Source organism: Cucumis sativus, chromosome 1, assembly GCF_000004075.3.
Source record: "Cucumis sativus cultivar 9930 chromosome 1, Cucumber_9930_V3, whole genome shotgun sequence".
NCBI lineage: Eukaryota > Viridiplantae > Streptophyta > Magnoliopsida > Cucurbitales > Cucurbitaceae > Cucumis > Cucumis sativus.
Genome location: NC_026655.2, coordinates 22483826 through 22498913, shown reverse-complemented (window position 1 = coordinate 22498913; position 15088 = coordinate 22483826). Strand labels below are relative to the sequence as shown.

At 34.5% G+C, this 15088-nt stretch overlaps 2 protein-coding genes across 5 annotated transcripts; one reads left to right on the top strand and one right to left on the bottom strand.

The window, feature by feature from the left end:
- The first annotated feature begins 2923 nt into the window (after positions 1-2923).
- LOC101204259 (protein FLC EXPRESSOR) lies at positions 2924-6560 on the top strand. Of its 3 annotated transcripts, none has more exons than XM_031880399.1 (4): positions 2924-3623; positions 4808-4994; positions 5066-5133; positions 5928-6063. In XM_031880399.1, exons 1-3 carry the CDS (start codon positions 3064-3066, stop codon positions 5084-5086), a joined length of 768 nt encoding a protein of 255 aa, XP_031736259.1. In that variant the 5' UTR covers positions 2924-3063; the 3' UTR covers positions 5087-5133; positions 5928-6063. The 3 variants fall into 3 exon arrangements, with proteins under 3 accessions (XP_031736259.1, XP_031736258.1, XP_004153266.1); XM_031880398.1 differs by having other exon boundaries at positions 2925-3623; positions 4808-4971; positions 5928-6560; XM_004153218.3 differs by having other exon boundaries at positions 2928-3623; positions 4808-4971; positions 5048-5133; positions 5928-6560.
- Positions 6561-7863: 1303 nt separating this feature from the next.
- On the bottom strand, positions 7864-12661 carry LOC101204016 (transcription initiation factor TFIID subunit 15b). Of its 2 annotated transcripts, XR_970010.2 has the most exons (7): positions 12350-12660; positions 11831-11972; positions 10900-11644; positions 10226-10376; positions 10031-10112; positions 8977-9190; positions 7864-8850 (listed from the first exon to the last, which is right to left on the bottom strand). XR_970010.2 is itself a non-coding variant. In XM_011660515.2 (6 exons), the coding sequence occupies exons 1-6, from the start codon at positions 12585-12587 to the stop codon at positions 9073-9075; spliced, it is 1476 nt and encodes a 491-aa protein (XP_011658817.1). In that variant the 5' UTR covers positions 12588-12661; the 3' UTR covers positions 7864-9072. The 2 variants fall into 2 exon arrangements, 1 of the variants encoding a protein (XP_011658817.1); XM_011660515.2 differs by having other exon boundaries at positions 7864-9190; positions 12350-12661.
- Positions 12662-15088: the final 2427 nt, after the last annotated feature.

The following is a 15088-nucleotide window of genomic DNA, read 5'->3' as shown; positions in this document are numbered from 1 at the left end:
AATCAACCAAATATAATGAAAGGAAAATTAATCTTTGCTAGCTTTCTTATACTTTTTGTTGCTAAGCTTTTGTTTTCATTCAGATTCCTCTACTGATGCATCAACTTTCTTTCAATTTTTATTAGAAAAAGTTTTACTTCCTTGTAACATTAATTAAATGATAAATATATGCAGATACATACTGATATTATTATTGAAGAATAATAATGAGGGTTGGTGTATAGCTCAATAATCTCCATTTTGAGTATATGTAATTAACTTGCATGAACATGCTGTCTAAAAATTGATTCTTGAAAATTTCTGATCTAGGGGGTTGAAATTATCTTTTAACCACTGAGATTACAACTACATGCGCATCAAAATGTTTCATTTGTGTAGACCAAAGAGTAGGGTATATCCTTCATTTGTTAAACCCCAATGAGACTTGATCCGGCCCAGTGCTCTATTCCTTGCCAATTCAAAGACAGTGGTGATCAAGTCGATCGTCTCAGTATATATAGTGAGGAAAAATAACTTTGGTGTCACATTCATCCATTTTGTATATTGGGATATGAGTCTCTCTACAAGCTAATTGATAACATATTAGTATGCATAAAATTACAAAACATTCACAGTATAATATATAATATATTATTGTTAAATTAATATGATATTATCGATTTTACTTAATTGAATGTATACACCTATATATGTATCAAATATCTCTTTTTCATTTAACAAACTTCAACTGTTCAATATCTCTGCACCCAAGTCTGTGGCAAACTGGACTACTTAACATCTCCACAACAGCTGCCAGCTTAGCTATAAGTGTACTTGGCTACTTCAAAGCTCTCACTTTAATTATGCATTCTATATATAGTATTTATGATTATTGGACGATGACTTGATAGTTTCTCGATCTTCCAGGGCTTCCATAGGGTAGATGTTGTAGATATATACACGGGCCTAAACGCTCCATTGTCATCATCAGACAGCTAACAATAATACAACACTGCCTACATACTGACGACTTTTATAATTTCCAGCCTCCCTCCCACCACTACAAAGAAAGGAAAACTATATCGATATTTTGTTCAATCTAAAAAACTGCAACCTTTGTATATAGACACAAAGGTGGTGTTTAGAGGTCAATGGCTGCGTTCCCTTCTACTTTTGATCTAAAGCATTTTGGTATTTCTGAAGTCGTCAGTCTCACATAGACTATATTTTTTTGTGTATTTTGTGAAATTTACGGCCGGTTGAGTGTTCATAAAAACATCTTTATGGTGTAATCCAAGATTTTTGTTATAAACTTAGAGTCCTTAGACTCTCTATACACTTTTTTGTTCTTCTATTACAAAATAAATATCCATTTTATGATCTCCCATATCAAATATTTCATAATATTTTAGCTGGTTGGAAGTAAAACCTTTTTTAAATTTAACATGTAAGGTGATCATAGTATTAAAAATTTGACTTCTGGATCCACAATTTATCATTTATGTCAATTAAATCTATGTATACTCACATTCACAATAACGATAATTTAAAAGAATTGGTAATACTATAACTATGTTGTTTATACAATTTGGTATAACTCGTAAAGCTATAGGATATTATACTATTATAAGGATCTTTCAAATTGAGGCTGAGTATACGTTTGGATCTAATACATGTGTGTAATTTGTATATAGCCTTGGGAATTAAACATAAAGAACTTATTAAATTTAGTTTGTTTACGAATGGATGAAGCACCTCAATTTGGTATAAATTTGTTAATTGAATATATATATATAGACTTCTCTTGTTTTGAAATTTTTCTAAGTAAACAAGATTATCGACAATTATATAGTAATGATTAATGTATGAGATAAACATTTACATGTTTTTTATTATTGTCACAAAACTTTCTAATTTTTGGAAAGGGGAAACTAATTAGGGCTCAAATTTGGTCCGAGAGTTATTTGTCGGAAAAATATTGATATGTAAGAGTTGATTAATAAGCTAGTATTTTGATTACTTTCACTAGATAATATACACAATATATATCATAATAATGTTGAAACGAAAAAAAAAAAGTGAACATAGTTAATGTCCATAGATTTGAAGATGAAATAATTAAGAATCTCAAAATATCATGTAGAGACATCAATAAGTGTACGATTATAATAAATATAAAACTGTTTTTTCTCTATACATATTTTAAATAGAAATTTTTTATGATTATAAATAATATTATAATAGAATCGTTAAGTTTTTAATAGGATGTATTTTCTTTACATAATCAAAGTCACATACCAATTAAATTAATTATGTTAAAAGTATTTATAGATATAACATAATGAAAAAAAGTAAGAATATAACAAAATTTAGATTCTAGTTTTTCAAAATCTTCCTATGACTAATAAGAAATTTTGAAAAGAAGGTTGCTACAAACTTAATTATTAGTTCTAAATTACAACTTACCTAAATTAGTCAAATTTAATTGGAATAGTTATAAGTATAATATTTAAAAAAATGAAATAGATAACGATATTTTAAAATAAACGTAAATATAACACAATTTGTCAATGATAGACTATGTGCAAATATTGATTTATTATTGTAAATCATAAGAATCCATCTACGATAGAAATTTACTTTATTGTATTTATAATTTTTTAAAAGTTATTATATACTTAATTATTATTTCGAAAAGGATAACGGCTAAAATATAGTAACATTTTAAAAAACTGTAAATACAAATATAACCAACAAAAATTTACAAATATAACCAAAAGTAATTTGCAAATATAACAAAAAAAAAAATACGGTAAAAGATCAAACAAATTCAGTCTATTTACTTAATAAAGGCTTCATATTTAAGTTGGGCTAATAACTGTATAATCAAAATGGGCCTAAAATTAAAGCCCATTAGTAAACAATCTCGCCGCCGTTAGAAATCCGGTAGCCGGCCAACGAAACGACGAGCGGACGGAACCCTTCCAAATAAGGAACCGAAACGAAAACTGCTGTCGAGAAAACTCGATTTTTCAAATCGTTTTGACCTCCAATCGAAGGTGGAAGAACGCTCTATCCACAGGCATGGCCGGACGAAGTCATCAGCCGAATGCCTTGAAACGGCGCGAAGTTCCGTTGAGCCGAAGCCCGCCTGATGATCGTCGATCCCATCATCGTCTTTCTCACTCATCTTCCGTCGGCGCTTCTTCCAGGGCTCACCAGGCAATCCTTCTCGAAGATCGGATATCTGCCCAGCGCCGAGAGATTCAAACTCTCCTCTCTGATAACCAACACCTTGCTGCCACTCACGTGGCGCTCAAGCAAGAGCTGGCCTCGGCTGAGCAAGAGCTCCGGCACTTATCGGCCACTGCGGCTAAAGTCAAGGCCGAGAGAGACGCTGAGGTCAGGGAGGTTTATGAGAAATCGCTGAAGATGGACGCCGAGGTTCGTGCGATGGACGCTATGATGGCGGAGCTCGTTCAAATACGGGCGGATATACAGAGGCTGAGTGCCGTCAAGAAAGAGTTAAATTCCGAGTTGCAAGCTATTCGCGACGACCTTACTAAAGCCTCTTCGGAGTCACAGCCATTGCCGTCTATTAAAGCTGAAATTGATAGAATGCACCATGAAATTCAAAGAGGAAGGTAAATTTTTATTGCTCCTTTGGACGTTTTTCTTTAGTTTTTCAATATCTTTTTCTTCCCTATAGTTCGAAATAGCCTTTTCAAGTTTTATGTTGAGTTTCTCTGGCTGGGAAGGTTTCTCCCATCTATTGTTCCTGAGTTAGCTTAATTCTTTTATAGCTTTATGTTTTTGCTGCAAAGAGGATATCAAATTATCAGTTCAAATGCTAAGCCTTTTCTTTCAATTTTTTGAACATTAGTACCTACTTGAAAGTTTGACCATTAAAAGACTCTAAAGTTTGTTCTTTTGGTCTAGCTGTTCTTGTTATTGATATCATTACTATCACAGTGGTCGCTTTCGAGGCCCTTTCTTAATTTATGTTTACATGAGTGGCCACTTTTGAAAGACATGGTTCAACAGTTATGGAATTGGAAAGATTGGAAAACGAGATGTGGACACAAGCCTGGGAAAGAAACGCCGGCCACCTTTATTAAAGAACAAGTAGTCTCTTTTATTCAGTGATTGAACACCCGGAGATATAGGCATAGTAGGTCAGTCTCAACGAGATAAGAATTCCATTTTGGAGTATACTTTGTTTGGGTTAGGCGAAGTTGAGAGGTGGAGCGAGATACCTTCATGCCAAGAAAGTATTACAGTGGATAGAAAAGACATTAAATTGGTTGTCAAGCTAAAAACATTGTATATCAAAACTATCTCATCCTAAAAGGAAAAGCAGTATGCTTGTTCAAGGAAACAATCCTAGTATCAGTTCACTTGGTGCAAAACTATGTTATCTTTAATATTAGATCTTATATGATCTTACTGGACGAACAATATGCTTGTTTAGTCATAGAGTTGGCACAATTCTCTTTGCAAAAATATTATATTCAATATGATGAAGTTGTTCAAACCATTGGAATAAAAAGAATAATAGAATCAGAAAAGTTAGGAGGAGGAAATGTAAGCAGATTGTTTTGAGGTCGGCATGTGGAAGTTTCATCATTTTCTATAGTTAACTCCAATGTTTCTTCTTGTTTGTTGATTGCAAAACAAAACAACTTGATATTATATAACAGAGTGGGCAAAAAAATTGGTAGGATCACTCCTTTTATGCAGAAGAAATCCAATGCAGTATCCTATTTATTTGAGAAGTATAATTGAGGCTTGAAAATTACCTCTGCCTATTTGTTGTTGATCTGAACAGGGCTGCTATCGAATATGAGAAAAGAACACACGCTAGTAATCTTGAGCAGGCTGAGGCAATGGAAAAGGGTATGGTTTCCATGTCTCAGGAAGTTGAAAAATTGCGTGCTGAACTGGCCAATGCAGAGAAGAGAGCAAGGGCTGCAGCAGCTGTAACGAGTCCTTGTAAGCCTGTCTTTTTGCCCTTGGTAACTTATCCATCATCCTGTTTTTTCCACTGACTCTTATCACTTTCATACAGTTTCCGGTTATACTGCAGCTTATGGCCATCCAGACATAAGATATGGTGGAAGCTCATATCCCCCAGACCCTTATGGCATGCATCAGGTATATCCTCTATGACTGTATTAGTTCCATGGCCCAACAATTTAGTGCAGCGCTGGTACTTCCTTGATCTCATTGGAACCTGAAGTTGAACTATCAACTATAAGTAACCATAATATAACTTAGGCTATGTTTGGAATGCCAAAGATACTCCTGACTCAAAAGTATCATGTTTGACAATGATATAAAAGTACTAATGCCAAAGGCCAAAAGCACCTTGGAATATTCGTTGACGTAGCTACAGAATGCTTTCAGCCATGTACTTTTAAGAGAATAGGATTGAGCATCTAAAGAATTGGTTATCAACTTATCAAACAATGAAGGGATTGTAACTGAAGCTAAAAGCATTTCCGGACATCTTTATACGATCAAAACCAAAAACCAAGCAACAAAATTGCTTCCTTTAATGGAAATTAGAATTGCAAAAAAAAAACTCTGTAGAGGTGACTGTGAAGGTGTTTTTATAGGAGGGCAACATGCCCTTGGTTGCTTGCAACTTAAAATGGGTGGAATTGTTTGTTAGAACTATTATGACAGCCCTTGAACCGACTATAAAAACATGGGGTTTTAGCTTAAGAGAGTTTCTTGTGTGGTTTATTTTGCTTGAGTTGAATGAACGTAGAGGGGTTTTAAGTTTTTAACCTCTAACCTCAAAGAAAAGGAGTGGTGTCTTAATTACGAAGTTGTACTCATGTTAGTATGTGTTCCCTTATATCTATTAGATATGACAAATCAATGTGTTCTCAACAATTATCATCTCTGAACCTCCATAGTTATAGGATGAGGATCTGTTTCAGGTTCAAGGAGGATCTGGCATCGATATTGTTTCGCAATATGCACGTGCACCACCGACACATGGACCACCTTACAACATACAACCAACACCACCACAGCATATGCAATGAATGGGCAGAATGATGTGTGGACATGTTTTGTGCTCAATGTGGAGGACGGTCTGTGTCTTAGAGTCCATGAGTGGAAAGACACTGTAAATACTGCCGTGGAAGCTCTGTTTTTCCCTCGGAAATTCCTTTCCTCCAGGGTCGCAGAGGAGGTTCGGTAGCCACTTTTATGTACATTTAACTTGCTGTGACCCATTGCAATTCTGAAAGTTGTTCAATATCATAGTTGGGCTAAGTTTTGACGTGCTCTTTTGATTCACCCACAAAATGATATTGCAAATATCTTATCCTCATTAGAACCCAATGTTTGAATCTTATATAGTAAAATATGAAACAAGCAAGGTAATAGTACATGATGGCATTTCTATCCTACTTTCTCCATTTTTTCGTTTAGAAAGGAGGATAGAAGAATTTGGATATTTGATCTCGAGGATATAAGTTTGAGCACAGATTAGCATATTTATCTTTGTTTATTTCTTAGGTTGTATTCTTCCCTTTCTTTTCATCTATTCAGAACTCTTTTAGTAATTTGTGATCATATTTTTTAACATCATTTTAGAATTTTAGTGTTATGGAGAATGTATGGAAAACTCTATTTATCTTTTTGAAAAAACAAGTCATATGCACGGTGGCATATCTAACTGTTGGAAATAAATTCTCTCTAAATTTTCACAAAATATGAAATATGATTCAATGATTCCAACAAAGTTTTATTGATGCAAAGATTGAGGATTGAAAAGATTTGTAAGACTCAAAAGCAACCTTAGTATATTTCAATTTGAATAAATCGCGTACCATCAATCTTAATATAAATATTTGATTCATCAGTTCTCATATGTTATAAAATAATAAGTACAAGTTATACAAAATCTTCTTGAACTTTCAATTTTGTGTCAAAAATAAAAATATATTTAAAATTTCTTAAATTTTTTAAAAATATAGTTCAAAAATACTGTTGCAGTTGTTTTTTTTGTAGAAATCGTTAAAGTGTTGTTTCACATATACATTGAACTATTGAAAAGTTTCACAATACCTTTGAATTTAAGAAAAGTTGAAAATACTCACATTCATTCAAATTTTATAGCAATTTTTCACCAACAAAAGATTCAAGTTAAAACAATAGATTTAAATTTACCCTTCTATTAATGCAAAGTTATGATCACCGACCTAACCAATTTTAATAGTTATTATTGTAATTAATATACAGTTAATTATCAAGTAAAAAGTCATATTTGACAATTTGTAGTTGGATAAATCTATTAGTGTGAAGTTCTTTTTACTGGGCTAATTATTCTTTTTAGTATGTTCTAAGAAAAAAAATCTATTTTAATATTTTTTGAGATTTCGTCAAATTTTATAATTTAACCAACGTTTATAGCAAATGTGTTAAAGTCGACATTTTGGAAAGATTATACCAACAAAAGATTTTAAGAATAAATTAGTATATAAATCTTTTATTATTTTCAAATAAATAAACTTATCTTTTGTTTACATTATATTTATACTTATCTCTTTTTTTTCTTTGTAATTCATGAATTTTAATATTAGAATATCAATTCAATTCACCTCTTAACAATCATGAAATTAATATCAATATAAACTTAAACTATTCGTTAGCTTAAAATTTTAGTTTTTATTTTCAAGGCTAAGAAATTTGTGAAAAATTGGATTAATGATAATATCTTGAAAAGTTGATGGTATTTTCACAACAAAGTCCATTTGTTTGATGATCACACAATATCGTCACTTACAAGCACTCAGCACAACACATTACATTCGAGACTGCGTCTTCTTCAAAGGTATGCTATTTGATGGTTTGGGAAGAAAAATATGAAACATACAGAAATTTGTCATCCATTGCTCAAACACACTAGTTTATGCAATAGGTCAAAAATCAGGCAACAAAACAACCCCCCCATGCCCTTGGAGGGTGGAAAAACAAGTACATAAAGTCTTTTTTCAATAACAAAATCGACTCCTAGGACAAATCCGAAACTAATGCTGAATATTACCTCGGCAGAGCTCCAAAGAAGCCTAACGCAGCAAACGAATGTGCAGAATGTAAATGGCAGCACCACGGCATCAGAATCCATGACTTTAGTGTTTGCCTTAAGACCCAACTAAAATAAATCTTTACAACATTTGGAGTGTCAAGACATTGTTGCACCACAGCGTTCCCAGAAGAAATATGCAACATTGCCAAAAACCCAATCCGACATCCCATTACCCCCACCCCAAAAACACAGTAAAAAGGTGAAGTTCCTATATTGGATATGAATTGTCCCTACTTCTAACTTGAAGGTCCGACATAAAACCCCAATCCAAAAAAGGAACGATTCCAAAGTTCGATGGGGGCGACAGTTGACAGTTGACAGTTGTACTTGACAGAAGTAACTTACCACCACAACGTAAAACCTAGGTTGACTTACTAATATGATGGTCTTCTTTATGATAATAACAAGCTAAATCAAACATCATATGATCACAAGCAGCCTTGAACACACATGTGAGATGAATAAGAAAAGAATTCAGACCATCCCTAGCAAATAGATAATAAATAACAATAAAGGGCGTTAAAGAGTAAAGAACATGGCAAGTAAATATTTAATAATTAAATTATGAATGCAGAATTATGATCAAAGGCTAAGATATGCTTGCATCAGATCCAACAAGGATGTAGCTGAGAGATCAGGTGGAGCTTTATACATCAGAGCACCAAGTGCATAATTCTAAGAATGGTTATGGAAAGAGAAGCACTCACCTGAAAACATCAACACCTACCTTAGCAACAAGCAGTTTGGAGATTATCCGCCTGCCTCTATAAAAAAAAACATCCACACAACTAGATTAATCTCAAGCCCCAGCAAGATTATAATCCTCCAGGCACCACTATAGATAAAAAGGAGCAAAGAGGTCTCTTGCCCATAGAAAGTGAACAACCTACCTCTTTGGTCTCCAATTCAAGAATCCAGCCATGGAACAAAACTAAAACACTTAAGATCACAATTCCCATTACATAAAATGCTCAATGCCGAATCTCTCAGTAAGGACGTGATCGATTTCCACCATGCTGATGTCTATCAGGTCCAGAGCCTCCGTCCCTGTAGCTATCTCTGCGCCTATCTCCACCACCTCCATATCCACCTCTACCACCACCACTGCAACATGAAAGGGCAGTTTATGGAGTGCAAGACAACAAGTTTTCTAAACAATATAATCATATAAGAAAAACAAACTTGGGTGCATCCTGAACTACACCCATCCCACCCAATTATCCAATCGCAAATTGCCACATGTGAAACTCTTTTTTCCACTTTTTTTAAACGTTTTTTTCCCATTGTGGTAGAAGTTAGCTGCAAAAAGATGAGTATAGCCCAAAGTAACACCAAAATATTGCTAATTATATAATAGTATAAATGATTTGGTTAAAATATCTATACATAAGAATATTGGCAGAAAAGGAGAAGACAAAAAAGTATCCACCCTCCACACTCAAGAACAAGGAAACTGGTATCCTACTAAGACTAATGAGTCATCCTAAGCAATAAGAAGAACAATACAGTAATACATAACATTTCTACAAAAATGAGTGACAGGAAAACTTATTTCAAAGCCTTATTCTTAACAATGTTTGGATCTCAGAGCAAAAGATCAAAACAATGCATAATGTTGATAGTTCCTAGATAGGATAAACTCGGGGGATATCGAACAGTATCAAATATTGGACAAAACGGTAACTTGTCCCTCCTAATTCTGGAAACAAGAACCTTTTTCCACCCATGCATATGTACAAGAACGAGAAAACTAAGAGAGAATAAAAGCTATGGAAACAAGAACCAAATCTATTAGCTCTCACTAGTAATTACATTTGTCAATTTATCAGCCTTATGAACAAACACCAAGAAAGAACTAGTAAGTACATAGTTCTAGATATATGCAGGCCTGAACTCTCTCAGATTTCTCTATTTGTTTTGAAAAAATAATGGAAAAGCAAGTACCCATGGTTATATGCAGGTGGAGCCCTCGGTGCAGACTTCTCAGCCATTGCAACATTGATGCTATAACCTCTCAAATCATAATCTGAGGATACAAAAATATTATCATTGAAAAATGATACAGTAGAAACTCAAACTAAAATTAAAACCATAGTAGCTAATATTGTCATTATAATACTATAGGAGCACAGTAGTTACTGTTATAGAAACCGCCAGCAGAATGCGCTGCTGAGGGGTCCTCATATGATACACATGCATCGCCTTTGTTATTTCCCATCTCATCTGTATATATTTTTATGTTCCAAGGCCATTGATCCTTGTAGCCCCTCTTCTGCTTGATTCTTCCAATCTTCAAATTGAAAATGTAAAAAAGGCTTCAATTAAACAGTTCAATAAGAAAAACCCAATGGAGAAAAAGTTCTGCAGCACTTGAGAAGCAAAAGCCACTTCATTTACAATAACTATAGAGCTAGACCTACAAAACCTCTTAAATCATTAACAAACTTCTCAGACAGAACTCAAACATGCATATTCTGAACAAGAGATGATCATTCATTTAGAAAATAGATTAAAGTATACTTGTTATTTGAAAAAGGACAGACTATCATTCAGGAATACACTATCCAGAAGCAGTTTAGATAAGCCAGAACATTAATTGCAGACACTTCATTGGCAGTGAGGATAGAACTAGCTCTATAAGAGCTTCATATAGCACAAACCATTGCCTCATAATCAAAAGTCAAGTTTCTAAACATGGAAATATAATTTGAAATTCTATATATTGTTTAAACGAGACTTGACGACCACATGGTTCCCATTCAACAAGGATGAAACACCAGAGGCAGAATATAGCTTAAGGGAAGGTTACTTACTTGACCAATTCCACCAAATAATTCTCTCAATTCATCAGTGGTCACATCTGGTGGCAAATTGGATACATAGATTCTAGAGTTATCACATGAATCGTCGCAATTATCATCACACTGTTTAACCTGTGCTGGCTCTGCTGCCGGTGTACTTCCATAACCACCAGCTCTACCACCACTCGCATTATAGCTTCCTCCTCTACCACCAGCATTATAGCCACCTCTACCACCCGCATTGTAGCCCCCATCATATCCAGCTGATGGCCCACCCCGAGCAGCAGCACCACGCCCATCACCTAAACTGTCACCACCATAGCCACCTGTGGGACCACCATAAGTTGGAGGGTATGTTGTTCCACTATAGCTTGCGGGAGGAGGAACCGCATCAGTCCCGTAATCTGAACTTCCACCATGGTAAGATGGTGGATAAGAGCCAGCAAGACCACCAGATGACGGTGCTGAGGATGGGGGAACTTGACCGTACCCGCTATCTTCTCCTCCCTGGTGACCACCATAAGAATTACCACCTCTGCTCCCTCCTTCATTTCGACCTCCATCATGAGTTCCACTTCTACCACCGTGGAAACTACCACCTCTGCCATTACGACTGCCACCATAGCCACTGTCACCTCCACCTCTATTATAACCACCACCACCACCACCACCACCACTTCGATCACTAGCACCACCGGGTGAGGGTGCACCACACTTGTTACACTCTACTCTTCTAGCAAAGTTCAAATTTCCACAGCTATATGGCATAAATAAAATAAAAAAACAAGAGTTTCAATTAAGAACTTAGATAACATAAGATAAGTTGCCCATATAAATGTCTAAAATGTATGTATTTAGGGATGGGGAATCGCTCAGTTTACCCATGACAATGAAGTAAAACAAAAGAATCAAACAGAGTAGATGAAGAGGGGAAAAAACCTACCCAGGATTAGGGCAGACCCAATCCCCATCTCTGCCGCTTCCGCCACGACCACCCCCGCCACCACGTCCAGCGCCTCGTCCTCCTCGATCTCCTCCTTGATATCCGCCTCCGCGATCTCCTCCTTGATATCCGCCACCGCCGCCTAATTTAGATCAAAACAAAAAGGAAAATAAAGAAACTGAGACGAGGAAGAACATGTAAGTCTTTAGGGAGAAACAAAAAAAAATCCAATGTTAGCTTCACAGTTAGATCCGATCGCAGGAAATTTACTTAACAAATACAAGTCAGACACCCCACCAATAGCAAGAAATGAACCTTTCCGAAGCAATACAGAGCAATAGCGTCATCGAACGAACAAAACAAAACGAAAGTGATCCCAACAAGAATTAAAAGTAAAGGATAAAAATCATAATTTTGTTGAAAACAATAAACTTCCTTTTCCCCAAAGATTCTTGTCACTAAAAGATTAAGATAAAACAATGATAATAACAAATCGAAGGACAAAAGAGAAGTACATACCACGACCACCATAGCCTCCGCCGCCACCTCGTCCTCCATATCCTCTACCACCGCCGCCGCCGCCGCCGCCTCCACGGCCTCCGCCTCCATATCCACCATCACCGCCCTTCCCTCCATAGCCTGCACCACCACCGCCTCCGTATCCACCGCCTCCACCTCCGCCACCGTATCCTCCACCGCCTCCAGGGGCTCCGTAAGACGGAGCAGCGTCTCCTCCTTGATCGTACATACCAGACATTAGCTTTCTTTTAGGGCTAACTTCAGAGCGAGAGAGAGAGAGGGAAGAAGATGGATTAGGGTTGAATAATTTGTGAGGGTGTATACATCCTACGCGACTTCAAGATAAAGTTTTGATTCCAATTGACTTGGGCCGGCCCACTTTAATTTTATACAAAATCCATATCTATTTCTATATATTTTTTAAAAATTGTAACAATAGACTAATTTAATTGTTATATTCATAATTATCCAAAAAAAAACTCACTTTTAACCTTGTATGCTTCACACCATTGAATTTTTAATTCATTTAACTTTACTCCTATACTTTTAAATTGGTATGAATAACAACTTTCATATTAAATGAAGGTTTATTAAGAAAAAAATGAGGTTTTTTTCTTTCTAATTGATGGAAGAAAGTGGAGGAAGTGAAGAGAAGCTTCTACCAGATTCAATGACGGTAATCTAAACACAATTGTCGCATGAATTGAAAGCACGGTTTCAATAGTTAACTTTACATTTGAACCTTTAATGTGATTTTAAGATGATTTTAAGATGATTTTAAGATGATTTTCTTCTCTACCCTATAAGTTTAATATGCATCACATTTACATTAAATTTAACTCATAAATTTCATCCATATTAACTTAGAGTTTTAATATGAATCACCTCCATATAATTTAATATTGAAATCTTATTCGAATGTGTTATCTTAAATGACATTCGACTTTAATTCGTTGAATTGAGCTACACATATCTAATGATGAATAAAACAATATTTTATTTTATTAAATAAATATATTTTGTGTATATATTACAAAATATGAGATTTACGAACATATTCCAACATTTTGAACATCATTTCTCAAAATTAAAATATTTAAAAAATGAAATTTGTCACATGACAAATTATGATCGAACAATTTGATAGGATACACACAGAAAACAGATGCTATCAAAGATGTACTCAAGTAGATTTTGCCAAGTTATGATCCTATGTTACAACTTTTAGAGGCAAACCTCGAGTATGCTATTCTTTAAACAACATCAAATTATAAATACGAGCATAAATAACACTATAACAAGAATGAGTAATACACATTGAATTAAACTTACACCATTTCACAAATCAAATTCAATCTACAATAGCCTCATAACCAACTCCTCGTCAGGCTGTTCCAATCTTGACAAATAAAGTTAGGGTCTCCCTTCGGGTTAGCATACTCTCCGAATGGTGATTGCTTGAGTTGCCATCGTCTTCCTTTTCCATATTTGGTTATGTCATTTCTACACTTCAAAGGTTCGATTAACATGCAATATATAAATATTTAGTTTGATGCAGTCTATTAATCACGGAGACCATATTGATCCATAAGGAGGCAAATCAAGTCTTCAATGAATCACAAACTCCTCATCACACAGACAACTTCGTGTATTTTGGAGAATATCGTCCTACTAACCAATCAACTTTTAAATTGATTGAGACAATCAAATAGTTAGTGGTTCAAATTTTAAAAAACAACACCTCTTTTTTTACATGTTCCTCGACTTCAATTTGTTGTACTATGATCACTAGTAGATGCTTTTGTTAGCTTAAATAATAGTTCAAAATATTTAATGTTGACATCGAGTAGTGTAGTAATAGTAAATTTTTATTACCAATGAAAAACCATATAACACTCTAGAAAACAATCCAAGTTGAACATCAACGTGGTGTTAACCCATGGACACTCGAACGTCAAAGTTAGAATTGAGTTTATAAATTAGTTAGCAAAATACTTTAAACATTTTTTACTTACCTTTGACAAGTAACATATTCTACCTCAAATATACAAGAATAATCTGAATGTAACTAAAGTAAAAGCTTAATAGTGAACACTTATGGGTCTTTTAGACTTCTTAAATCATTATCAACTATGTAATGGTTAAAGTAGTAGTGTAACCAAAATCTCGCTCTTAACTCTTTGTCAGCAACAATGACAAATGTCTAATCATTTTCTCGAAATGCTCGCTCTTTGATTCCTTAACTCTTCTTATTTGAGTTCAACTAATATTTAATCATTACTATATTTATATCAACGATTCGTTAAGCATCCCTTGATTAAAATATCGATAAAGTCGAGTCCAATCACAAATTATCGGAGACCAATCACAAATTAACACATCATTTATTAAATTAATGGTAAAAAGTGCAAATAAATGAATTTGGAACTAGTTAAAAAATTAATATGTGTCCGAAATTCAAATTGAAAAGATAAATTGGTCTAATCGTTGGATCAAATTAATTATTTTAGTTCAATTAAATATTATTTACTTTAACTAAGTTCAAGTACAAAAATAAACTTAATCGAGTCTAAATTACTAAATAGGACTCAAATTGCATTGAGTCTCTCGTCCATAAACCAATCATGCTTAAACCTATCAGACAACTCTTCTAGAGTTCTCTACTTGAAATTCTTTTACTTCTTAGAGGAAAATGTTTGCTTGAAATTCTTCTACTTTTTAGAGGAAAATGTTTGGCTT